General features: G+C 41.7%; 1 protein-coding gene across 1 annotated transcript; it reads left to right on the top strand.

The window, feature by feature from the left end:
- The first annotated feature begins 1,064 nt into the window (after positions 1 to 1,064).
- On the top strand, positions 1,065 to 19,777 carry faxcb (failed axon connections homolog, metaxin like GST domain containing b). Its single transcript, XM_050047670.1, has 6 exons — positions 1,065 to 1,523; positions 5,886 to 6,021; positions 7,046 to 7,242; positions 11,988 to 12,205; positions 15,221 to 15,337; positions 15,887 to 19,777. Exons 1-6 carry the CDS (start codon positions 1,264 to 1,266, stop codon positions 16,210 to 16,212), a joined length of 1,254 nt encoding a protein of 417 aa, XP_049903627.1. The 5' UTR covers positions 1,065 to 1,263; the 3' UTR covers positions 16,213 to 19,777.
- Positions 19,778 to 20,361: the final 584 nt, after the last annotated feature.

Genomic DNA, 20,361 nt, shown 5'->3' with positions numbered 1-20,361 from the left:
AATACAGCAGTGAATCAGGTTGTTTGAGCCTATTTGGAAAAAACTGAAGTGAACTGAAACAGCCAGTCTGAACATTATTAACATGTAGAGCTGAAACTATTAATCACTTTGTTGATCAACAGAAAACTAATCAGGAACTATTTTGATAATCACATCATCGTTTGGGTCATTTTCAATTAAAAAGGGTGCTTGAAGTCCTAATTGTGAGGGAATGTTGTTATGTTACAGGCTGTAGCCTTGGTCAGTAAAGGAAATGGATGATAGTTATGCTTGAGGTCAGCAGAAGGCATAAAAGAGACCATGAGATCAGGCTACTTGACCTTTGTTATTAACGCACTCCATCTATTATCTCCCAGTTGTTATGGAGGGAGTGCAGCTGTCCAGATAAGGGTGCCTAGCTGGTTCCGTTGCCATAGCTCCCAAGGTTAAGGGGAAGGGAGATTGCCATATGCCCCAGGCTCAACAGATGAGAGCATCCTTTTAGACGTGCATTTCACAAAGCCATAGATTGATACAGAATAACCTAATTTGGAATTGTGGAGTAACTCGCAAGGGAATACTGTCGGGGTTCAATGCAAAAACAAGGCAAGCTCACCCTCATAATCACAGCTCAACATACACAGTGTCACATTCTGTATGTTGAGCTGTGATTCTCCTCGATCGAGTCTTTGTTAAATACTGAGTGTGATCTATCAAAGTGTCCTGTGGTCTTCTTCAGCTATTAAATCATCAGCTTTGAAAATTCTTCAACAGTAATGACATTAGAAAAGATTAAAGTCACTGGAAAAGTTAATGCTCAGCTACTGTAAAAATATATGCTGGATAACTGTGCGTCCTGCCAGCAGTTTCAATAGCTTAGCAGTAAAAAATAAGTTTTCATTATTTACAGAAAATGTTATTGAAACTGTGAATTGTCACGCTTATTGTTGGTGTGTACAGAACATTGTAGAAGCCATCAAAACAACATTGCAACACCACCCCAGGGGTGACATTTAATTTTGAAATCCGTGACCGGAAGTGAGGCTGTTGTGTTTCTGGGTAACTTGACAATGTTCTTTACACCCTGCAAAGGGAAAGCGGACTGGGTGCAGAGCATCATCCAGGGCAGGGCGAGACGAGATGTTTACTCCTTGTGATTTTCTGGAGAAATATTAGCCACACCGCCGCCGCCATGCCGTAGACAACCCGCCGGGCGTGTAGATGAAGCCTAACGGGGACTACAGCAGGGAGGAAGCGGGGTGGCTGTAACCGAGTGGAGGGAGGATGTACTGGGCTGCTGGCTTCGCCTCATCCCGGCCGTGTGTGGTTGAACTCGGGCGGAATCACAGCCTGCCCCTCGGGCTGTGCGGCTCCGAGCAGCAGCAGTCTTTGTATGGCTATATCATCGCCTTCCCTCTACAGGACTACGGGGGCATCATGTCGGTTCTGGGCTCGGACTCCTGGTGGAAGAAGACTCTGTACATCACCGGGGGGGCCCTGCTGGCTGCTGCAGCCTACCTACTGCATGAGCTGCTCGCCATCAGGTAGGCACCCACAGCCTAGTCTGTTTATCACCATCACTGCTTTTTATTCAGCCTTCAGAGCAGTGATTGTTAATCTGCTGACAGGGACTGATTGGTCTCATTGGAATAAAAAAACATGAATGGATATGGGAGTCCTTCCATAGGATGTCATGTCTGCGCAGATCTCGCGGTGATTGCTGCCCATCGTGTTTTCCTCCTTCCAAGGACACGACACTAGATGGAGGAAAAAAATAATTAATAAATAAAAAAAACGAGTCACGCGTCAGCCCGTGTGCCGGCTCTCGTGCCAGCTCCGTCTGCACCTGAGCGTGAATAAACGAAGCGCTCCTCGGGCGCTGCGGAGTCACACCGACCTTTATTGAACTCTATTGTGAAACACACAGCTGCTGCCTCGAAATATGCAAAGAAAACACACATGCAATGCACAGCCAGACCTTGTAATGAGGTCGGATTAATAAGAAATAACCAAGTCCTGATCAAGTGATTAACTCAGGACTGTTGTTAGTGCACAGAATGCGTGCCTGTCAATGGAGGGATTATTTTTGGCCAGGCCAGTGCCGGGGAGTAAGTACATCCTGTTACAGTGGCCTGGTAGTATCTGCTTTCACTCCCCCTCCTCCCCTCCCTCCCGTCATAATCTGTGTAACCTTGTATTTCGTGCAGAAAACGCTGCTGCTGAATCACGTGCAGGCTACTGAGGCTGGACCCGCAGCCTGCCGGCATCATCTGCTGCTGCCATGTGATGTGTTGCTGGCACTGGCAGCAGCAGCTCTGCCACAGTCAGCTGTTATTCTCACTGTCCCCCTCCATGAGAGATCCTCCTTAGTGTCCACAGAGCTCTCTAAGTGGCTCCTCAAAGAGATTTCAGCCGCACATTTAAATAGGCAGAAGGATGCATGGGGCAGATGAGATGAGGAGGAGGAGTAGGGAGGATGAGGATGAGATTTGGAGAGGTTTCAGCACCACGTGACAGTGGACAGCGACTTTCGAGACTTGGATCAGTTTCAGCACCACAGGACAGTGGACAGAGACACAACAGGCACGTCACAGTTCATAGATTTCGCATACTGTATACATATCTCTATATACACTCATTTGCCAGTTTATTAGGTACACCTAGGTAATGCAACAGGCCTGCAGCAAATCCTTTGTTGAAACAGTTTTGCAGATGTTTTGATTCTACCAGCTGTATTATTTTGGAGACTGCAGTTTGTAGTGCTGTTTAACTGTGTTGCACTCCACATAGAGGTGTTTCTGTTATGTGGCGTCCCTCATTCATACACATGGGATGGACAAAATCCTACGAGGGGGGAGAACCAGAGGGGTATAAGTGACTTTTGACCAACTTTACAGGACAGCCAAAACAAAAAATGACCAGACTTTGTCCTGACTTTATTTATTGAATATTTTCAGCACTGTTACTATGCCAAATAAGCAAATGTTTCATGTTTTATATGTTATCAGTGGTATCCCAAATGACGCAATAGCTGCCCCCATGTGAAAAGAATTGGAGGTCGATATGTAAAGCATCCATTGGTACCAACTTTGTGAGCATAGCTTGTCAGGAAATGGGCTAAATAATGCTCCAATAATGGTACATTTTCTTGAACTCTCACTTCAAGATATTTGAAGGAAGATGGGTCCTACAGATACCCACGAGTCTCTCCTAAAATTGAGAAGGCTTGTTCCCAGTAAATGTTTTATTTATTTATTTATTTATTTTTTACAATCAATGTACTACAAATTACAAATTAAAGCTGTATGTTTGTCTTTTTAATGAAAAGGACAACCAGTCTATTTGAAGAACTACTAATCACCTAACATGTATTTACAGATACATGACACATCTAAACAGGATTGTGGTGGAACTATTCAGAAACTCAGTTTGGGCTTTTGGTTTGATTTGGTTTTGTGTGTCACCCCAAGATTTTCAGTGGCTCCATCTGGTCACCCCTAGGAAACATTTCTGGAGGCATCACTGTGTATGGTTATATGTGCTATGTATGTTTTTGCCACAAAGTCATTAATGAACAAAGACGCCCAGTATGTTTTTATACAGAGTTATATGGTGTTATATTGCATTAGACAGTGATGTTATTCATTATTGATTAAGTAACAACAATAGACTCCAGAATGGTCAAACATCTGTGTTGTTAGATCAATTCTGAACAGCCTGTAAGAAACTGAACTTAAAACAACTGTAGTCAGCTGCTGAAACATGTCATCAGGTCATATTTAAAAGTAGTTCTCATTAAATTAGGAAAGGTCTTGAAGTGTATGATGATAAAGCAATGTTAAGTATGTTTCTTTTTGGCTGTTAAAGAGGGCCGTGGGTCTCTAGCACCAGTCAGTTTGTGCTTTGAACGATGTAGTCTCATTTTCATCTTTAAACAGAGGCCTTCTGCACAGCTCAGCAGGGAATTAGATGTTACCTAATCATGTTACAGCCCAGAGAGGTGTTGATTTAACTTTATTGCCGCTTTAGAGGCTGTAGTTTGGAGTGCTGTTGAATTGTATTGCTTTATACTCAGAGGTATTCCTACTATTTTTATTATTCACTTATATTACTGAGGATGGACTGAATATTAGAAATGAGTTTAAACAAAAACTGAACCTTCAGGAAAGTCTTATTGCAGGGCTGCTGTATTAGACGGCATCATTTTTAGCTCACCACATCTATTAAACTGGCAGCTGATTGTATTATTCAGAAATAATGTTAGATCAAAGGTGGAGTACACCCCCTGTACAGTTAGATTCAATTATTCAGACTTGAGGAGCTTTGGCCAGTGATAAAAGACATGCTAAACAGATCAGACAGACGGGAACAAATGATACTAATGCCAGTTTGTAAAGCCTCATTTTAGCCCTGCCTGTGTGCTGCATGAATAACACCTGGTGTGGAACAGAGACACATAGATCAAAACTGTATTTCTTTTTAACTCTGGTTAGCACCTGTAGTGGCATAAAAAGCTTCAGCAGGCCATGTAAGTGTTATGGAAATGGAAAATATATTGTTTGTTTTGTATATGCACTATTTTATGTTCCTCTTGATGGTAACATTTTTTTATTGAAGACCTTAAGTCATCAGTGTCTGATTACCAGCAGATCTGAATCAAACATTATTCACCAAGTGTGTTATTGGCCTGGTGATAATAATACAGGAATATTGGCACATTTGCCACAGGGACAACAGACCCACAGCGTCCAGGGGCCACAGACAGAGAACAGACCATCAGTAGAGTAGTTTATAATTGTTTGTAATTGTTCAGACAAGCAGGCACAGATGTCACATGTCCAGCAGTGTGTTTGCTTAAAACTGGAGCAGTGTGATGACTCATTCAGTCGATAATTTCAATTTTAAAAGAAGCTCTTAATGCCACACACAGTCTTTTCCACATACTCAGCCTCAACTCCAAGAAGGCTTTTTTTTTATCTTACTCTGAAAAGAGATAGTGTTAACATAATACATTTGGTTTCTGGGGTCAGTTTGGTTAAATTAACATAAACAAGTAAACATAGGAAATCATTTACATGATAAGATGACAGATAAAATCATAAAACCTGTAATCGACTGATTAATAGAATGGATTTCTTTCTCATTGGAGTTCAACCAGGACAACAATATGTAGGTCTGCACAAAGCTGTTGTTTAAAGCTGATGAAGTGAAGCCCCCGTGGTCTGAAAATAAAAATGTGTTGGTGGGTGGTTGAGAGCTCAGGGACACAGGACCCACTTGCTGTGTCACCATGCTATAATAAACTAAGGGTTGTCAGAGCCTGAAACTGAACAGCAAGTCCCGCTCTCTGTGCAGATGCTGAGTCCTGTTTGGTATTTATCTCACAGCACTGGCTGACCTAGAAAACAGGTAGTAACACTGGTCGCTCTCAGCTAGACTGGTGACAATTTAATATTTTAATCAAAGGATGCGTTCATGTCTTTTAAGTTTGTGCCAATGCTCTCTTTACTATTGTTCCTGCTGGTGTCTGAGAATCATCAGCAGGGTTAAAGCTGATATTTCTCCCTGAAGAATCAGCCACTTGCTGCGGTTTGTTTCTAAAAAGCATGAAACGCAATATCCACAGAGTGGGAAAATCCATTAAAGCATTACACACAAGAGTTAAGTGCTAAATTCTGCTTATTGTCAGTCAAATGATTCCTCAAAAGCAAATAAGAACAGAGGATAAATTAAAGTTTGGTTTGACACCATGGATTTTAAATTCAAATATACCAGAATGTTATATGTTATGTTATGTTATGTTATACAGTATGCATTGTAAACTGATCTGGGAACATACGCTTAAGTAGATTAGTCCAAACAACACTGTGTGTTTACTAATGGCATTGTTTTCCTCGTCTGTGTAGGAAGGAGCAGGAGCTGGACTCTAAAGACGCCATCATCCTCCATCAGTTCTCCAGGCCAAAGAATGGCGTGCCCAGCCTCTCACCCTTCTGCCTCAAAATAGAGACATACCTGCGCATGGTGGACCTGCCCTACCAGGTGATACTCAGCAGACTGTCTCAGAGATTGATAAACACAGAGCTACAGGAGAGGACTCTGATGTGCTCTTTGCTGTGGTGTTTCTGCACTACACCTCCCAGAGATCACTAAACAAACAGCCTTCCATGTTGTTTTTTCTGCAGGTGTATCTTGCATTACTGTAGCTGGTAGTCTGTAATGTGGTCATGCTGACTACTAGGTCCTTCCAAAATGTATACAAAGCAAAACTGCTTTTGCACTAGGTTGACCAGTGATTCCCAAACGATTTGATTTTTGACCCCTTGAAAGGAGTCTGTTTCTACTTGCAACCTTTCATCACTGATCCAACTTTTGCAGCTCAGTCAAAGAGTGAGTTTTCCCTCCTCAGATGGAGTTCAGTAGCCTTCATTGGCCTTGCACAGACTCACTTACTGGTACACATTTATTTATAGATCCAGCCTCCCCTCTTGTCTTTGTGGGTATATCTCTTTTAAAACTAGAGACTAGTTACTGCTGGGCAAACAGACGTCAATGTTCTCTGCCCCTGCAGCCTGGAACCACTTGCAGAGAGATTTGCAGCTAGATAGACTGATCCTGATTAGGGCATTTAAAAATGTAATTGCTGTCTTAGCTAGATCTTTTTCCCTTCCAGTGATTGTTTGTTACACTCACACACAGTTGGGTGACTGCAGCAGAGGCCAGGCTGTCCTTACTTTAAATCCCTAATATGGGTTAAGCTCCAAAAACAATGGATCCTACAATTCCCATAATGCAACTCAGTGGCATCTTACATTAGACCCTTCCTGCCTGGTAAACAACCACGTCTTTCAAACTCCAGCCCTCTAGGATTCCTGTTATAAGTTGTTGTGTTGTCACAGTGAGAGTAATATTCCTCATGACGAGTAAACTGGACTTTCTGTGTAAGATCAATGGAGTCACCCTTGAGAGATCCCAGAAATCAAAAAGTGGCATGTCAGTCTACAATAACATGCTCTTATTGTCCAGAAAAATGTCAGTATTTATATGAATCTGTTTCCCTCTGCAGAACTACTTTGATGGGAAGCTGTCGCCACAGGGTAAGATGCCCTGGCTTGAGTACAACCACGAGCAGGCTTCAGGGTCAGAGTTCATCGTGGACTTTCTGGAGGAGAAGCTGGGTGTCAACCTCAACATTAACCTCACCCCGCAGGAGAAAGCTGTGTCCCGAGCTGTCACCAAAATGGTCGAGGAGCACCTGTACTGGTAGGGGAATCATATATGTAGAGAGTATGTAGTGTGGGAGAAGTTACAAATGTGTCTTTGGAAACCTGGTAGAAACTGTGATTCCATTCACTGCAATCTCTTTTCAGTCTCTACTGAATTCAAATACGAATCCAATTACTAAGCAAATTTTAGCTGATTTTAGAGGCAGAACACAACGACTCTTTTTATAATTTGAGATAACTGTTGTGCTTGAGGGCTGATTAAAATATGTTTATTTATATTTACATATTCATAGTTAAAGGTGCAGTGTGTAGGATTTTGTGGCATTGAGCAGTGAGGTTGCAGATTGCAACCAACTGAGCCAATTCTTTCTCAGCATGCAAAGATATTGCAAAAATATTTCTGACTGGTTACACATGTTGAGCTAATTTTGCTACTCTTCAGTTTACTGCACTGCGCACCACGCATCTGGTGGGAGCTAGCTAGCAATGCTGCTCATTTGTCAATTACCGCTAGTAATACCATCCAGACAAAGCAGCGTTGGTGTGGAAACAAAGGCCCAACCTACACTCACCCCTCCAGATCAACCCGGTGAGTAAGCGACTCAAGTTTGAGCCCGAACCCCCTTTAGCATTGTTAACTAGGCCTATGTTATCATTGTTAGCTCTAGCAGTGTCAGCATGGCTAGCAGTGCTAACATAGTTAACAATGCTAAAGGGGTTTTGCAGCTCAAAATGAAGCCACTTACTCACTGGATCGACCCGAGGATGGGCACAATTTTTCCGCAGCAACATCCTCCCAGTGGAGGGATGGCCCTACCAGCAGTAACGTAAATGAGCGGCGCCGCTAACTAGCTCCCAACCAACCCAACTGGTGCACAGTGCAGAGCAGCTAAGGCTATCGTTAGCTAACCAGTGGAGACCGGAGGGTGGGCAGTGGGGACGATGTTATGCATGTTAATGCAGCCAGCGTGCTGTCTGTCAGCAAAGCCGACAGATAAAAGACAAGACATTTACATGACAAAACAATAAAATTTCCCCACCTCTAAACAGATAGCTCTTTGAAATGTGCTGCTAAAGCTCAATGTTTTAACGGAACGCTGAACTAAAAGCAAAGGCTTCTTGTGTTTCATGTCATTTCACATGTTTTTTGTTTTTTTTTTTCTTAAAAATTAGCCAGTAAGTTACCAGTTAATGGGTGTCAGGTCTTGGAAAGCAAAATTAAACAAAACTGACATCTCTAGTAAAAACGCAAAAGGCCCTCTCTAGAGCCAGTGTTTGGTTTGTCCATTCTGGGCCAATATAGAAATCTGGCGGTGTACTGTGGCAGACTCTGTGGAATAAGATGCGCTATGTAGATATAAAGGGCTCAATCTAAGCTGACAAAAACACATTTCTTAGTTTCATTTGATTATACACGAATGAAAACATAGTTATAAATATTAAACTCAATTTATTCCAATAGATCCCCATAAATCCTTCACGCTGGATCTTTAAATAAATATTTTAACACCAATATTAAACAGTGTCAGAAACCACCCACACAGATCGCTTTGAAAAACAACAATGGCACATTGATTATAACAGCTAAAAATTACATGTTGAGGTCTTTATTTCATGTGTTTTTAAGCATTATTTACGCAGCCCTCCAGCCCAGACTGACTCTATCCTTACCATCAGTATTGCGTTATCAGCCATCCTTTGCTGTGGTGAGTCACTCCAGTACCTCTGGGTGAGAAACACACTGCTGCTAGGAAATTGTTTACCGCTCCTCCCACACTCTCATAGGCTCAGAGTGTTTTCCATTACCTAAAAGCTCTATCCATCTTTCACTCTCCAGCCCACTCACACACACGCACACACACACTGATCTAACACGGTTTGATCCAGTGTGATGTGCCCCATTGTTCTCTATTTTATAATGTCAGGACACATTTTGAACTAACCCTGTGAATCTTAGTTGTCACTTACAGACCATTTAAGGGTTTTCATCTGTAAAGAAAGAGATGAAATGAGGATGTGACATGTGTGACCTCACTGTTTAGAAATGGTTTAGAAATGTTGTAATTGGATAAAATACAGTTGTGAGATTGCACTTGTGTGTGTTGTGAACAGCGAATTCTGTACAACATTTCTTCAAAGCAGCAGAGGTCATTCATATAACCCACATTCCCTCTCCCTGTGTCACCTCCTTGCTCTCCTTTCTCTGCTCCTCCACCCACCCTCTGCCATGTTTGGACCCACATATAGACCTATTGATTGAATTATTTATGTCAGGGAAGGGCAATGTAGCGACCTGGTTCCTCTTTGAAGGGCTACAGAGTGAGTGGCCAGCGGCAGCAGCATCTGATAGTTAGGTCATATACGCTCTGTTTCCCACCACCAGCCCTTCTGATCGATGATGCTATAAAAATAAGATAACAGGAAACTAAAGAAATAGCCTCTGTGGCAACTGTGCTTCATGCTTTATCCACTACTGATACTGAAGCAGTCACTTGCATTATTAATCTGTTAGAGAGTCAACAAAGACAACAAGCCTTTAAAGAATTAGATTTTTAATTATTATGTTAAAGCTGCTTTTATTAATATTTTTTATGTTAACAATGAATCAAATGAGTTTGTACAATGGGAATGTTTTTTTTTGTTTGTTTGTTTTGGGTCAGGAGTTGGTGGAGTCTAAGCCGGAGCTAAAAGGAGAGTTAGTATTGGTCATGTGTACAAATTTAGGTTGTCAGAAGTATCAATACTTTGAGCCTTTTTCAATACCACATGGTTGAAATGATACAGTCTCCATTAAAGGGGCTCTAAGCAAAATTAGGAGTGTGTAAGGTGTCAGGACATTGTTCTCAGCACAGTGCTGACAGAGCTAACTGTGTTAACCAGGGGAACAGGAGGATGGGCACTACACTTGTAACCACTGTAACCACTTGCTTTGGTACAAAAGTATTTCAGTATTTCCAATGAGGTGGTGTGAGAAAGTGTGTGAGGATATTGCAGCTTAATCTTGTTAGTGTCTACACGCACAGGCAGCTTGGCTGGACAAACATCCACGGTGCAGAGTCGACAATGAGTGTACCAAACATTAGAGATAGTTACTCTTTTTTTACGCTTATTAATGAGATAAACTGTGTCTCATTGGTTTCCTTTATTAAGTCTGCACCAGTCACAAAGGAGGAGATGCAGATAAATAGAAGCAAAGTTAGAGAGGGATTTCGAGGCTTTGAGTTGGGCTCGTTTGCACACACACACACACACACAGGATCTGTCTGTCTGCTGCTGTGAGACAAATCTCTTCTTGACGTCAGCATGGCTCACGTAGCTGCCCAGGTTTCTTTGTGTTTTTTTTTATTTTAACACAAAGCAAAAGGGAATCTGAATGACTCAACAAAGAGGCCATACAATGCAGCAGTAAGTGGATTTTTTTGTCCAAGAATTTTAATCCAAATCTGTAATGGAATTTTTGGGATATGTGCACAGTCACCTTTTCTCCTCTAACCTATTTTTGGATGAGAGGCAGCGTCACACTTCAAGCGTTTCCTCATGTACACAACAGCAACCTGACAGTTTGAAGGGCTGGATATATGATGTTGTCTCCTGGCAGCGGGTTGAGAGCAGTATAGCTGATAAATGAGCAGTAAGACGGAAGTGGTGGTGCACTTGTATTGATTAGGAAGAGGTCAGTTGTCAGAACTGGAATTGCTGATAAGGAATTGCATGCTTGCGTAAAGAGCTGCTGTTAGTATCCTGAGATTATAGCGTCTCATCACGTGCTGCTAAAATCAAGACTTAGCCCCCCAACCCAATCGCCAGAATAAATGTTCGCATGTTTCTGCAAGCCATGGATATGTTACTTGTGTATGTTTTACATATAGAGGACATGTTAAAACGCTGTCTTTTTATGCTTCAATTTTTAGTTTTATGTCGTGTTCTGTGGTTAGATCTGGGCACAAAAAACACTTGGTCAGGGTTAGGAAAACAATTTGCTTTGGCTTAAAACTATCATTGCAAAACACCTGCTAAACACAGCTGGACATGTCCCAATCTACTGTTAAAAAACACCAGCTTTGTCACTGTAAACACTGCCAGGCATGTCCTGAACTATCTGGAAAAAACATCCATTTCTGTTGCTACAAACTCAGCGCACCATGTCACAAACTGTCATTAAAAAACATCTGCTTTTGTTGATCTCAAACAGCACTCTGCTGCTCTCTGCTGCTTGGCAGACGTCTTGCCTAGGTGTCATCATGTCATCCATTAGTCTCCAACAGTGGGATTCTGGTCATAGACATGAATGTTGGGGAACATTGTTTTCTGCTTTTACAATGTCAACCTGCTTCACATCTGTGTAGATTAGATGTTACTGCAAATGATGCTGAGGATTGGTGAGGCTATTAGAAGGTGTAGCGTTTTTGGTAGCAGTGTTTCCCTCAGCAGCATGATCCTGGTACTGTTGAGATGCTGATAACATTTTGTAGGTTTGGAAATAGACTGAACTTCCCTGCTGCTGTGTATTGTTTTGTTTGCTGATACATTTGGCTTTATCTCTCAATCTGATTGCGAGTTAATGGAGTTGCATAATCTGGTACCATTGAAGAAAGAGCAGAAGGAAGCAAGAACCTCTCACTTCTTAGTGAGACTTCACTCCTGCAAGTGTTAGTGGAACTCATTCTGGGTTAAAAGATCTGTGATGTAGGTAGTTTGGTGCCAGACTTGTTCCTGCTCTGACGCAGTTATGCAACCAGTGTAATGTTAACCCAGTGTTGTCTGCTGTGTGTGTTCTTTCAGGACGATAGCCTACTGCCAGTGGGTGGACAACCTGGAGGAGACTCAGAAGCTTCTGGCGATGAGCGGCCCCCTGAGTGACACACTGAAGTGGCTGCTGAGCCACCTGAATGGCAGCATGGTGCGCAGGGAGATGTACGGCCATGGCATCGGACGCTTCTCGAAGGAGGAAGTCTATGCACTGATGGAGAAGGACATGAGGACGCTGGCCACGCTGCTGGGTAGGAAGAGGGCTGTGTGTGCATGTGTGTGCGTGGGTGTGTGAGTGTGTGTGTGTGTGTGTGAGAGTGTGTGTGTGTGTGTGTGTGTGTGGCATTATTAATGCCACTTCTCTTAACCTTTGCATTTAAATGTACTCCATTAAGACCCACTTACCTTATCAAATGTATGAGCTGGGATTACCCAAACTCTGGTATATAATCTGATAATAGATTTACCTTTTTTTTTTTTTTTGATAATAGAATTATATGCATTTGTTAACACAGCAGCAGTCTAACTCACCGGATGTAGACTGTGACCATAAGCCTGCCACTGAACCACTGATTTTGGCCGGCATTCTCCCTTCCTTCCGCTCTCTGCGTGTTAGCGTTTGACTGTTAATGTTCTTTCTTTGTGGGGCCATTTTAATGACAGTGCTTGCCTTCCCACATGTAAATGTTCCACCAAAACACCCCTGACACTATGTTACAGGAGCACCATCATTGCACCCTGGGCTTAGCAATGCTCAAGACGACTGTGACTGGTTTAAAGGAACAAAAACAAGCTACAGCATTTTCTTTTTCCTATAGCAGAAAGATAATATGTGCTTCCAGACCTTTCTCTAGTGCTGGCATAGCACTGTGGAAATAGGTCTGGCTACAGGAGACCACTACAGTACACATCTCTAGCCACTCATAGAAAGAGTTTTGTTCTGTTTTACTGGATAGTCTAAAATGTATTTAGAAACTCATTTTGGTGGATTATTGCGGAGAAATTTGACAACTTTTCCGGAAAAGCTGCTGTGTTATTTCAGGAAATCAGAAGTGACACCCTAAAGAAAAATTTGTATTCATGTTGATGACTGTGACATCTTTATCAAGCTAATTTGTTACAGACTTGCTCGGCTGTAATGACCAAAGTGAAAAGTGTAGGATGGCTCTGACAGACTAATGTGGCCTAATGAAGCATAAGTATCAATGACTAATAGGCCCTGACAAATTATCTCAGAATACATATGTACAGTGATAAATCCTGAGATGAAAAGGCATGTTTTATCATATCAGTAAATCATTAACATATGTGTCATGGAATTAAGTAGCATGCCATGTACATGTATCTCATTTCCTTGCAGACAAAATATCAAAGGTTCACTTATATGTCAAAATAAAACGTGTTTGTACTTAGTGAGGTGTTCTGTAGAAGAGATGGATGAAAACAGGGAAAGTTCTGGATGTCGGCCACAGGGATACACTATCAGTTTTCAGATGGAAGCAAAGAGCCAGATGCTGGAAAGAAAAGTGATTTGCATCGATCTGTTTGTGCCATTTCAACCAGCGACCACTTGTTGTAAAATGGAAAGTTATTCACAGAGCAAAAGCGTGGGTACACTCAGCTTCTCTTTTAATGTTTTCCAGACTCAAGTGCCAGATGTGTGCATCTAAAATTTGTTGTTGCTGCCCAAACTGCAGCTCTCCCAGCTTCAAGATGAAATTAGTTTACTTTGCAGTTTATTCTCTGAAGGGACAGGGAAGGAGAAGAGTATTGATTTAGCACAAGTCATATCTAAGGCCAAAAATACTTAATATCAGCTATTTGTACTTGGCCTGTTTGTAGTGTTTTCTCTGTTCTCTCTGACACAACGTGTACATGAAGGAGTACTTGACTTCATCTTAGAGAGCTGTAGGCAAAAACAACTGCATTAGAGTATTCTGATTACTTATTTTTTTGGCTACTAATAAAGGGATTGTTAGCTTGTTTATTTCCATTTTGTTTCATTATTCTAAAACTGTAAAGGCATTTTTGATTATAAAGAAATGTTGGATTCTGTGTCTCATAAGAATGTTTAATTTGTGCATTGCCATGTAGTTGACCTGAGAAGCGTCCGTGCCCTTCGCACTTAGCAAGTTTTATGTTGAGAGGCTCCTGCCTGTCTGGAAGATAAGATTTCGACCGTGTTGATGCTCCTAAGTAACTCACAAACTTGGTCTGACTCTTGTCCGGTGACGTGATGAGGTGAGGATCTGATTGATGTGGGACAGACGTTGTATCAAAAACAATGATTGTTTTGTACTTTAAAGGTCCAGTGTGTAAAATTTAGGAAGATTCAGTGGCTTCTAGCAGTGAGGACTGCAGATTGCAACCAGCTGAAACTTCTCCCAATTAGAATTCCTTGAGTGTTCATTGGTCACAGGAGGTTTTTAGGGGGAGCAGAATTATCTGCAGTGGTTCCTTCCTCTCCAAAACAAACAGTCCAAGTGATGTAAGCCAAGTAAAACACAGAGTAAAGAAGTTTCACAATTCAAATCAGTGTTTCTTCTTTGCTGTTTGGCATGTCACAGACAGGCTGCTCGCCCAGCACCTGCTACTGTGTGCTCACCTTTTTTCTCTGATAACTCAATGTGTGCTCTCCTTATTTATGAATTTTTACCATGAGCTGAAATCTTCCTCCTTCTCTTGAAAATAAATTGATTTGGTGATTTAAAAGGGTGAAAACACAGATTAAAGCTACAAACTGCTAAAAATTGGTGTTTTTCCAACGCTTGGTTTGTCCATTCTAAGCTACTGTAGAAAAACATGGTGGTGCAACATGGCGAACTACCCAGACAAGGATCTTCTCCCTATTTAGATTCAGACGGCTCATTCTAAGACACTGGGAAGACTACAGTTCTTATTTTCAGGTGATTATATGCTAAAGAAAACATACTTATTATATTATATTCCATTCTTGCCAAAATATCTCACTATACCCCACTGGGCCTTTAAGTTTTTGGTATGCACACACGCTGGGCCAAAAGTGTCCCGATATCAGACTACTTGCAGTAAATAAACTCATACTGTATATTCAAGTACAAAACCACCCAGGCTCCTTAAGTTTATTTTAATATTTATCAGAATGAAGACTGACAAGAGAACATATTTTTTTCAAATCAAGAATATTTTAAATAGGAAGGAAAGAAAGAAAGAAAGAAAGAAAGAAAGAAAGAAAGAAAGAAAACTGCATCCAAACTTCAAATTGTTGTATATTTTCTGTCTTGTAGGAGATAAGAAGTACTTCATGGGCTCTAAGATGTCGACATTAGATGCTACAGTGTTCGGGCATCTTGCCCAGGCCATGTGGACTCTGCCTGGGACACGACCAGAGCAACTCATCAAAGGTCAGTGGATCTGTGGAGTACTCAGACATGAGTGCAACAGAATATTCTAATAATGAACTGAATGAATGAATTAAATCATTGCGTATTTACCGTAGATACTGTTTCTTTAGTTCAAGCTCGTTTTGCAGTATATAAGCATTATTTGTGCTGTCATTTGCAGTTTTCCTTGCTGGTTTGTCATAGATGTAGTTGTCTGTTCCAGCCACTAGATGGCAGTGATATCCCACTGCAATGCAGTGCTGCTGACACAGGCTTTGATTGTTGCTTTCACATCTTGCACAGAGTAGGGAACACATGAGTCTCTTATCCTTTAGAAAGAAAAATCAGAGCTTGTAATGTGACAAATGAAGGTTCCTTGTTGTCGTATTGATACATCATATCTGATAAAAGGACTCATAATGAAGAGATAAGACAAAATGTGTCAGATGTATTGTGATCATCTGTATCAGACTCAAGATGTCACTAAGCACCAATGCTACCTCCTGCTGTGTTTAACAGAACCTGTAAAAGCTTGCTCATGTGAACTTGTCATGTCTGATGTCTTTACAGGAGAGTTGATCAACCTGGCAATGTTCTGCGAGCGGATGCGGAGGAGGTTCTGGCCCGAGTGGTTCGTGGAGGTGGAGGATATTTATTTTGACGGAGACAGTGAGAGCAGCGGCGGCGGCAGCGGTTCACCTACAGGCTTGCTGGACTTTGGCCTCTTCTCCAGGACTGACACTCTGGACGACAGCGACGGCAGCTGCCACTCAGCCGGACACACACACACACACTCCCCTGATTCTGACCACTCGCTCTTTGACTCAGATGTGGGCACGGGATCTGACAATGACATTCAGCTTAAGGAGGATATAATGCCCGACCTGGAGGTTTGACCTGAGAATGGATGCGACTGAGACTGACAGGAGATGAGAACTGTGTCGGTTAGCTTGAAAAATCTGGCAGTCTGGACAGGTTGCCAGATGGCAGCTCTCACAGCTGAAGAAACTATTCCAGCTCCTCCACCTCTAAACGATATACCTTCCTGATGGACAGACTGGGTATTAATATGCAGAGCATTCAAACTGAACCTCATAACACACATGCTACTGTATGGTTTGCCCCCTCCTGTAACATCAGAACTGTCCCAGTGGCAGTTTCTCTTTGCCTTATTTGTCTTGTCCTAAGATACAGAAGCTGGTGCGAAAGGTTAACACAAAAGAAACATCTCATCTCATGAAAAGCGCGGCAACGACAGAGGAGCAGTGCAGACAAGACAGGTGGCACTTCGCTTGCTGTGAAACGACGCAACTAATCACCACTCTGCCATGTGTCTTAACGCACAAACCCATTCGAACAGGTGGAGATTGATCGTGTGGCTGAAAGTAACAGCTGCCGTGTCTCGGCTGTTAACCATCCGTGTGCTGGAGAGGAAACACAGATGACATCGAGTGCCAGTCCATGCTCTAGATTGATCCTTGTGTCATTTCCTTTATGCTACTATATGTGGGGAGAATCTATATCAAAACATAATGTATGTCTCCATCTGAAGACCACAAGCCGAGATGTACTCAGAGGGAAAGAGGAGCAGATTTGTGCCTGTTTTATTCACTGGTTATTGTCCTTCTTTCCCCCCATTTAGTAATTATTTGCTTGCACTTTGTTATGGGGAAGTTGGAGCTTTCAATCACTGGTTTTAATACCTCTTTGCTTTTAGTAACAAGCTGTAATTCACACATTTGACCACTAGATGGAGGCAGCAGTCAGCCTGACGCCTCCTTTATTCTGTAACATCAAGGTCATTCAACCCAGTGGACCTGCAGTCCATTAAACACAGCAAATAATTTCTTCTTCAGTCCTAAACTTTAATATTATGGTTCCCATTCATAGGTGACCTGTCACACTTGCATACTGCGACTGAGCGCAGCAACAAATCAGCCTTAGTTCTTTCAGACTAAAGAAATGGGTGAAAATAGTCTGCAGCACTTTTTGTTGTGATATAATTTATTATCAGTGCCACTTTGTTATTCTTTCTATATGATCTTATGTGTCAAATATATATTTTTTGTTAATCTTTGTGTTCTTATTGCTCTCAAAGAGAGATGTTATTTTGCACTAGTGGAAATTTATTTTCACCTTATTTCAACGGGAGCAATCTGCTGTGGAGGTAGAGAAGAGTACAGGCCAAATGAATGGGAAACATTAATGTGTATATCAGTAGTACAGGACGCTGAGTCTTCTGATAATGATTGTTATGCGAGGGTACCGTGCTGCTTATGTTAAGTTAATTTTCCTGGGTGTGAATGTCATCAGTGAAGCAGTTGATGAAGTCTTTGTAGAGACAGTTGGAATACCAAATCAACAGAACTCAACATCGCTAGTTTAAAAACCTTGGGTATAAAATGGACCAAAATGTCTCGGGAGGTGTTTGCTTTTGTCTGTCACGTTAAGCTTGGTGGAAGTGCTCGTAATGGCAATATGATTGCTGTAAAAAGATTGTGGTGCATATAGAGTAGATGTGACTTAAGTTTCAGGGTCAGTTCACCCAAATTAGAAAAACTTTCTCACTTAAATCTTGTGGCATTGAGCCACGCAGATAGTTTTGGTTTTATTCCTAAAGGTTTTAAGATGTAGGCGTCAATGTGATTTCTGCATCTGCCTTGATACAACAGAGGGGTATGGATTTTTGTTTGTGGTGCTCAAAGTATCCAAAACAATTTCCAATGTATCAATTCCTGTTACTTTGGCTTTCTTTGGCAGAAATAACTTCCTATAAAAATTTGTATGTCAGATTTTCAAAAATATCCAGCTCAAGCAAAGATAGCTAACATGTGAATCATTCAGATGAATTTCCAAGCAGCGTTCCTAAATCACTCAGGTTAATGTTACCGTAAGGTTGTTTTTTCAAACAGTCTTTCAGTTATGATTTTTCCATCTATGGTGTCTAATTTAAAATGTGTTTCCCCTCGTTCAAACAATTTAGAATGAATTTAGAGTGAAAAGTGAAAAGCCCAAGTTCCCAATGAAGTCTGTGGACAGTTTCTTTACTTAAAGCTAATCAGTATTTCTTCTTTATCAAAGGGCCATGGCACAATTCCTGGCTCACCAACTGGCCCCCTGGCAAAAATAATTGGACGTTAACATTACTGTCTGTGGTATGTGCATCTTTTGAAACTAGACAAACTATAGCATACATTGGTACCAACCATGTCGACATAGCTAGTCAGGAAAGGGGCTAAATAGCACCCCAAAATGCGGCAAATTTTTTGGCAAGGGAACAACTGGCATGGAAATTTTCCAAGGAGTACTTTAAACTCTCACGTCAAGATAACTGAATGAAAATGGGTTCTGCTGGTACCCACGAGGCTCCCCTAAATGTGAAAGGACAATCTACTCCTTCAAATTAAAGCTGTATGTTTTCAGTCTATGCACATCAGATAATTAGTAATATTAACTGTAAAATAAGAAACCAAAGTATCAGTATGCAACTTTCCATACTGACATAGTTTTCAACTAGCCTATATACTTAAACAGCATAATGGAATCCCATAAATTCAGTTATGACTTTTGCTTTTGGTGTGTGACTCCAAAATTTCAGCCTCATTGCTTCTGACTCTGTATTTCTGTTTTACAGCCCACAGCTTCACTGTGTGGGTTCACTCTCAATGATCTCATCAGCATCATTTTTAAACATAGCAGGCAGGTGTTTTATTAAATAAAAATCCCCACTGTACGCTATCTGCTCTGCTCCAAATGCCGACAGACAAAGTTAGTGACTAGTTGGTGACCATAGTGGAGCATTCAGCTGCGTGATAGGCAGAGATTTCCCTCAGGAGTCGGTGCAGAACATTGGACTTACATTTATCAGATGGCCAGAAACACGGCTCCACATGAATGCTAATGTTGCTCCGTGTCTGCTAGATGTAAATGTTTGACAACAAAACAAAATCTGACGGAAATCTGAGAGACTAATATGAACACCTGAACACACAAACCAAGACTATCTGCGTGGTTATGTAGCACTTGGAGAAGATATGTGAAGATACGTTGTTTCACAGTTTGGGTGAAGTGACCCTTTAAATGAGGAGCCTGAATAGATAGGTGAGTTAGTGACAGAAGGCAAGAGTTTGATCGAGATACTCGGACTCTGGAGACAACCTTCTTCCATCATGTCGCCCTGTGGTTCACATCCTGACCCGACCTGGCTTGAAATGTGTGTTTTTCAGTCACCTCATCCAGTCTGGGCATCATATACAGTTGGACTGCTTTAATCAAGCCATATAAAAACTAAATGTCTTGTTATTGGAAACCATGTCATAGCATTACTGCTGGGGTAATGTAAATATTGTATGTGTGACAAAGTGTACCATACTGTATGTAGAGCTGACTGACTGATCAAACTACCTATGGATGTGCAGTCATAAACTGGAGCGACTGGATGATTTCAATAAAGACTAGCTGTGACAATTTTAAACAGATGTTTGTTATGAGATTGATTTGCATCCGTATTATGTGTCTCATGTTAATGAAAGGCTGTTGATGTCATGACGCTGCTTTACTGAGCTCTGCACTGTAGTTTCGTAATCATAATAGCCCACAGATTGTGTTATTTTGTCATATCTCTGACTGTATTTTATGTGTGTGTGGTTGTGTGTTTTCAATCAGGCTAACAAGTTGCAATCATTCAGGTGCGGAGGGGGGCTGATTAAGACTCTGCCAGCTGCTGGAGGCGAGACAAGAAGAAGAGAGGAGCAGGAACTGGAAGAAGAAAAGTTACAAGGAAAAAAAAATTTAGGGGGATAGAAGGAAGTTGAGCCAGGGCAAAGAGGCACAACAAAGCGTGGAAGTAACCAGGAGCGGGAGAAGGAGGGATAAAGAGGAGGAGAGGAGCAGGTGGTGGAGAGGAGAGAAGGGGTGAAGAGGCCAGCATTGAGGAGTGAAAGGATAGATAGGAGTCACTGGGGAGGAGGAAAGAGGAAAGGAGCATCAGGAGTTCTTCGTGGGGAGAGATGGAGAGTTGAAGTTTAAGAGGAGGAGGATGGAGG

This window comes from Epinephelus moara, chromosome 6 (genome assembly GCF_006386435.1).
Source record: "Epinephelus moara isolate mb chromosome 6, YSFRI_EMoa_1.0, whole genome shotgun sequence".
NCBI lineage: Eukaryota > Metazoa > Chordata > Actinopteri > Perciformes > Serranidae > Epinephelus > Epinephelus moara.
This window is presented reverse-complemented; position numbering and strand designations above follow the sequence as displayed.

Bases quoted from the DNA above. Each gene is read 5' to 3' on its own strand.
- faxcb (XM_050047670.1), top strand. From the start codon at position 1,264: ATGTACTGGGCTGCTGGCTTCGCCTCATCCCGGCCGTGTGTGGTTGAA. The intron at 12,206-15,220 runs GTAGGAAGAGGG...TCTGTCTTGTAG, and splicing joins GACGCTGGCCACGCTGCTGG to GAGATAAGAAGTACTTCATG. The intron at 15,338-15,886 runs GTCAGTGGATCT...ATGTCTTTACAG, and splicing joins ACCAGAGCAACTCATCAAAG to GAGAGTTGATCAACCTGGCA.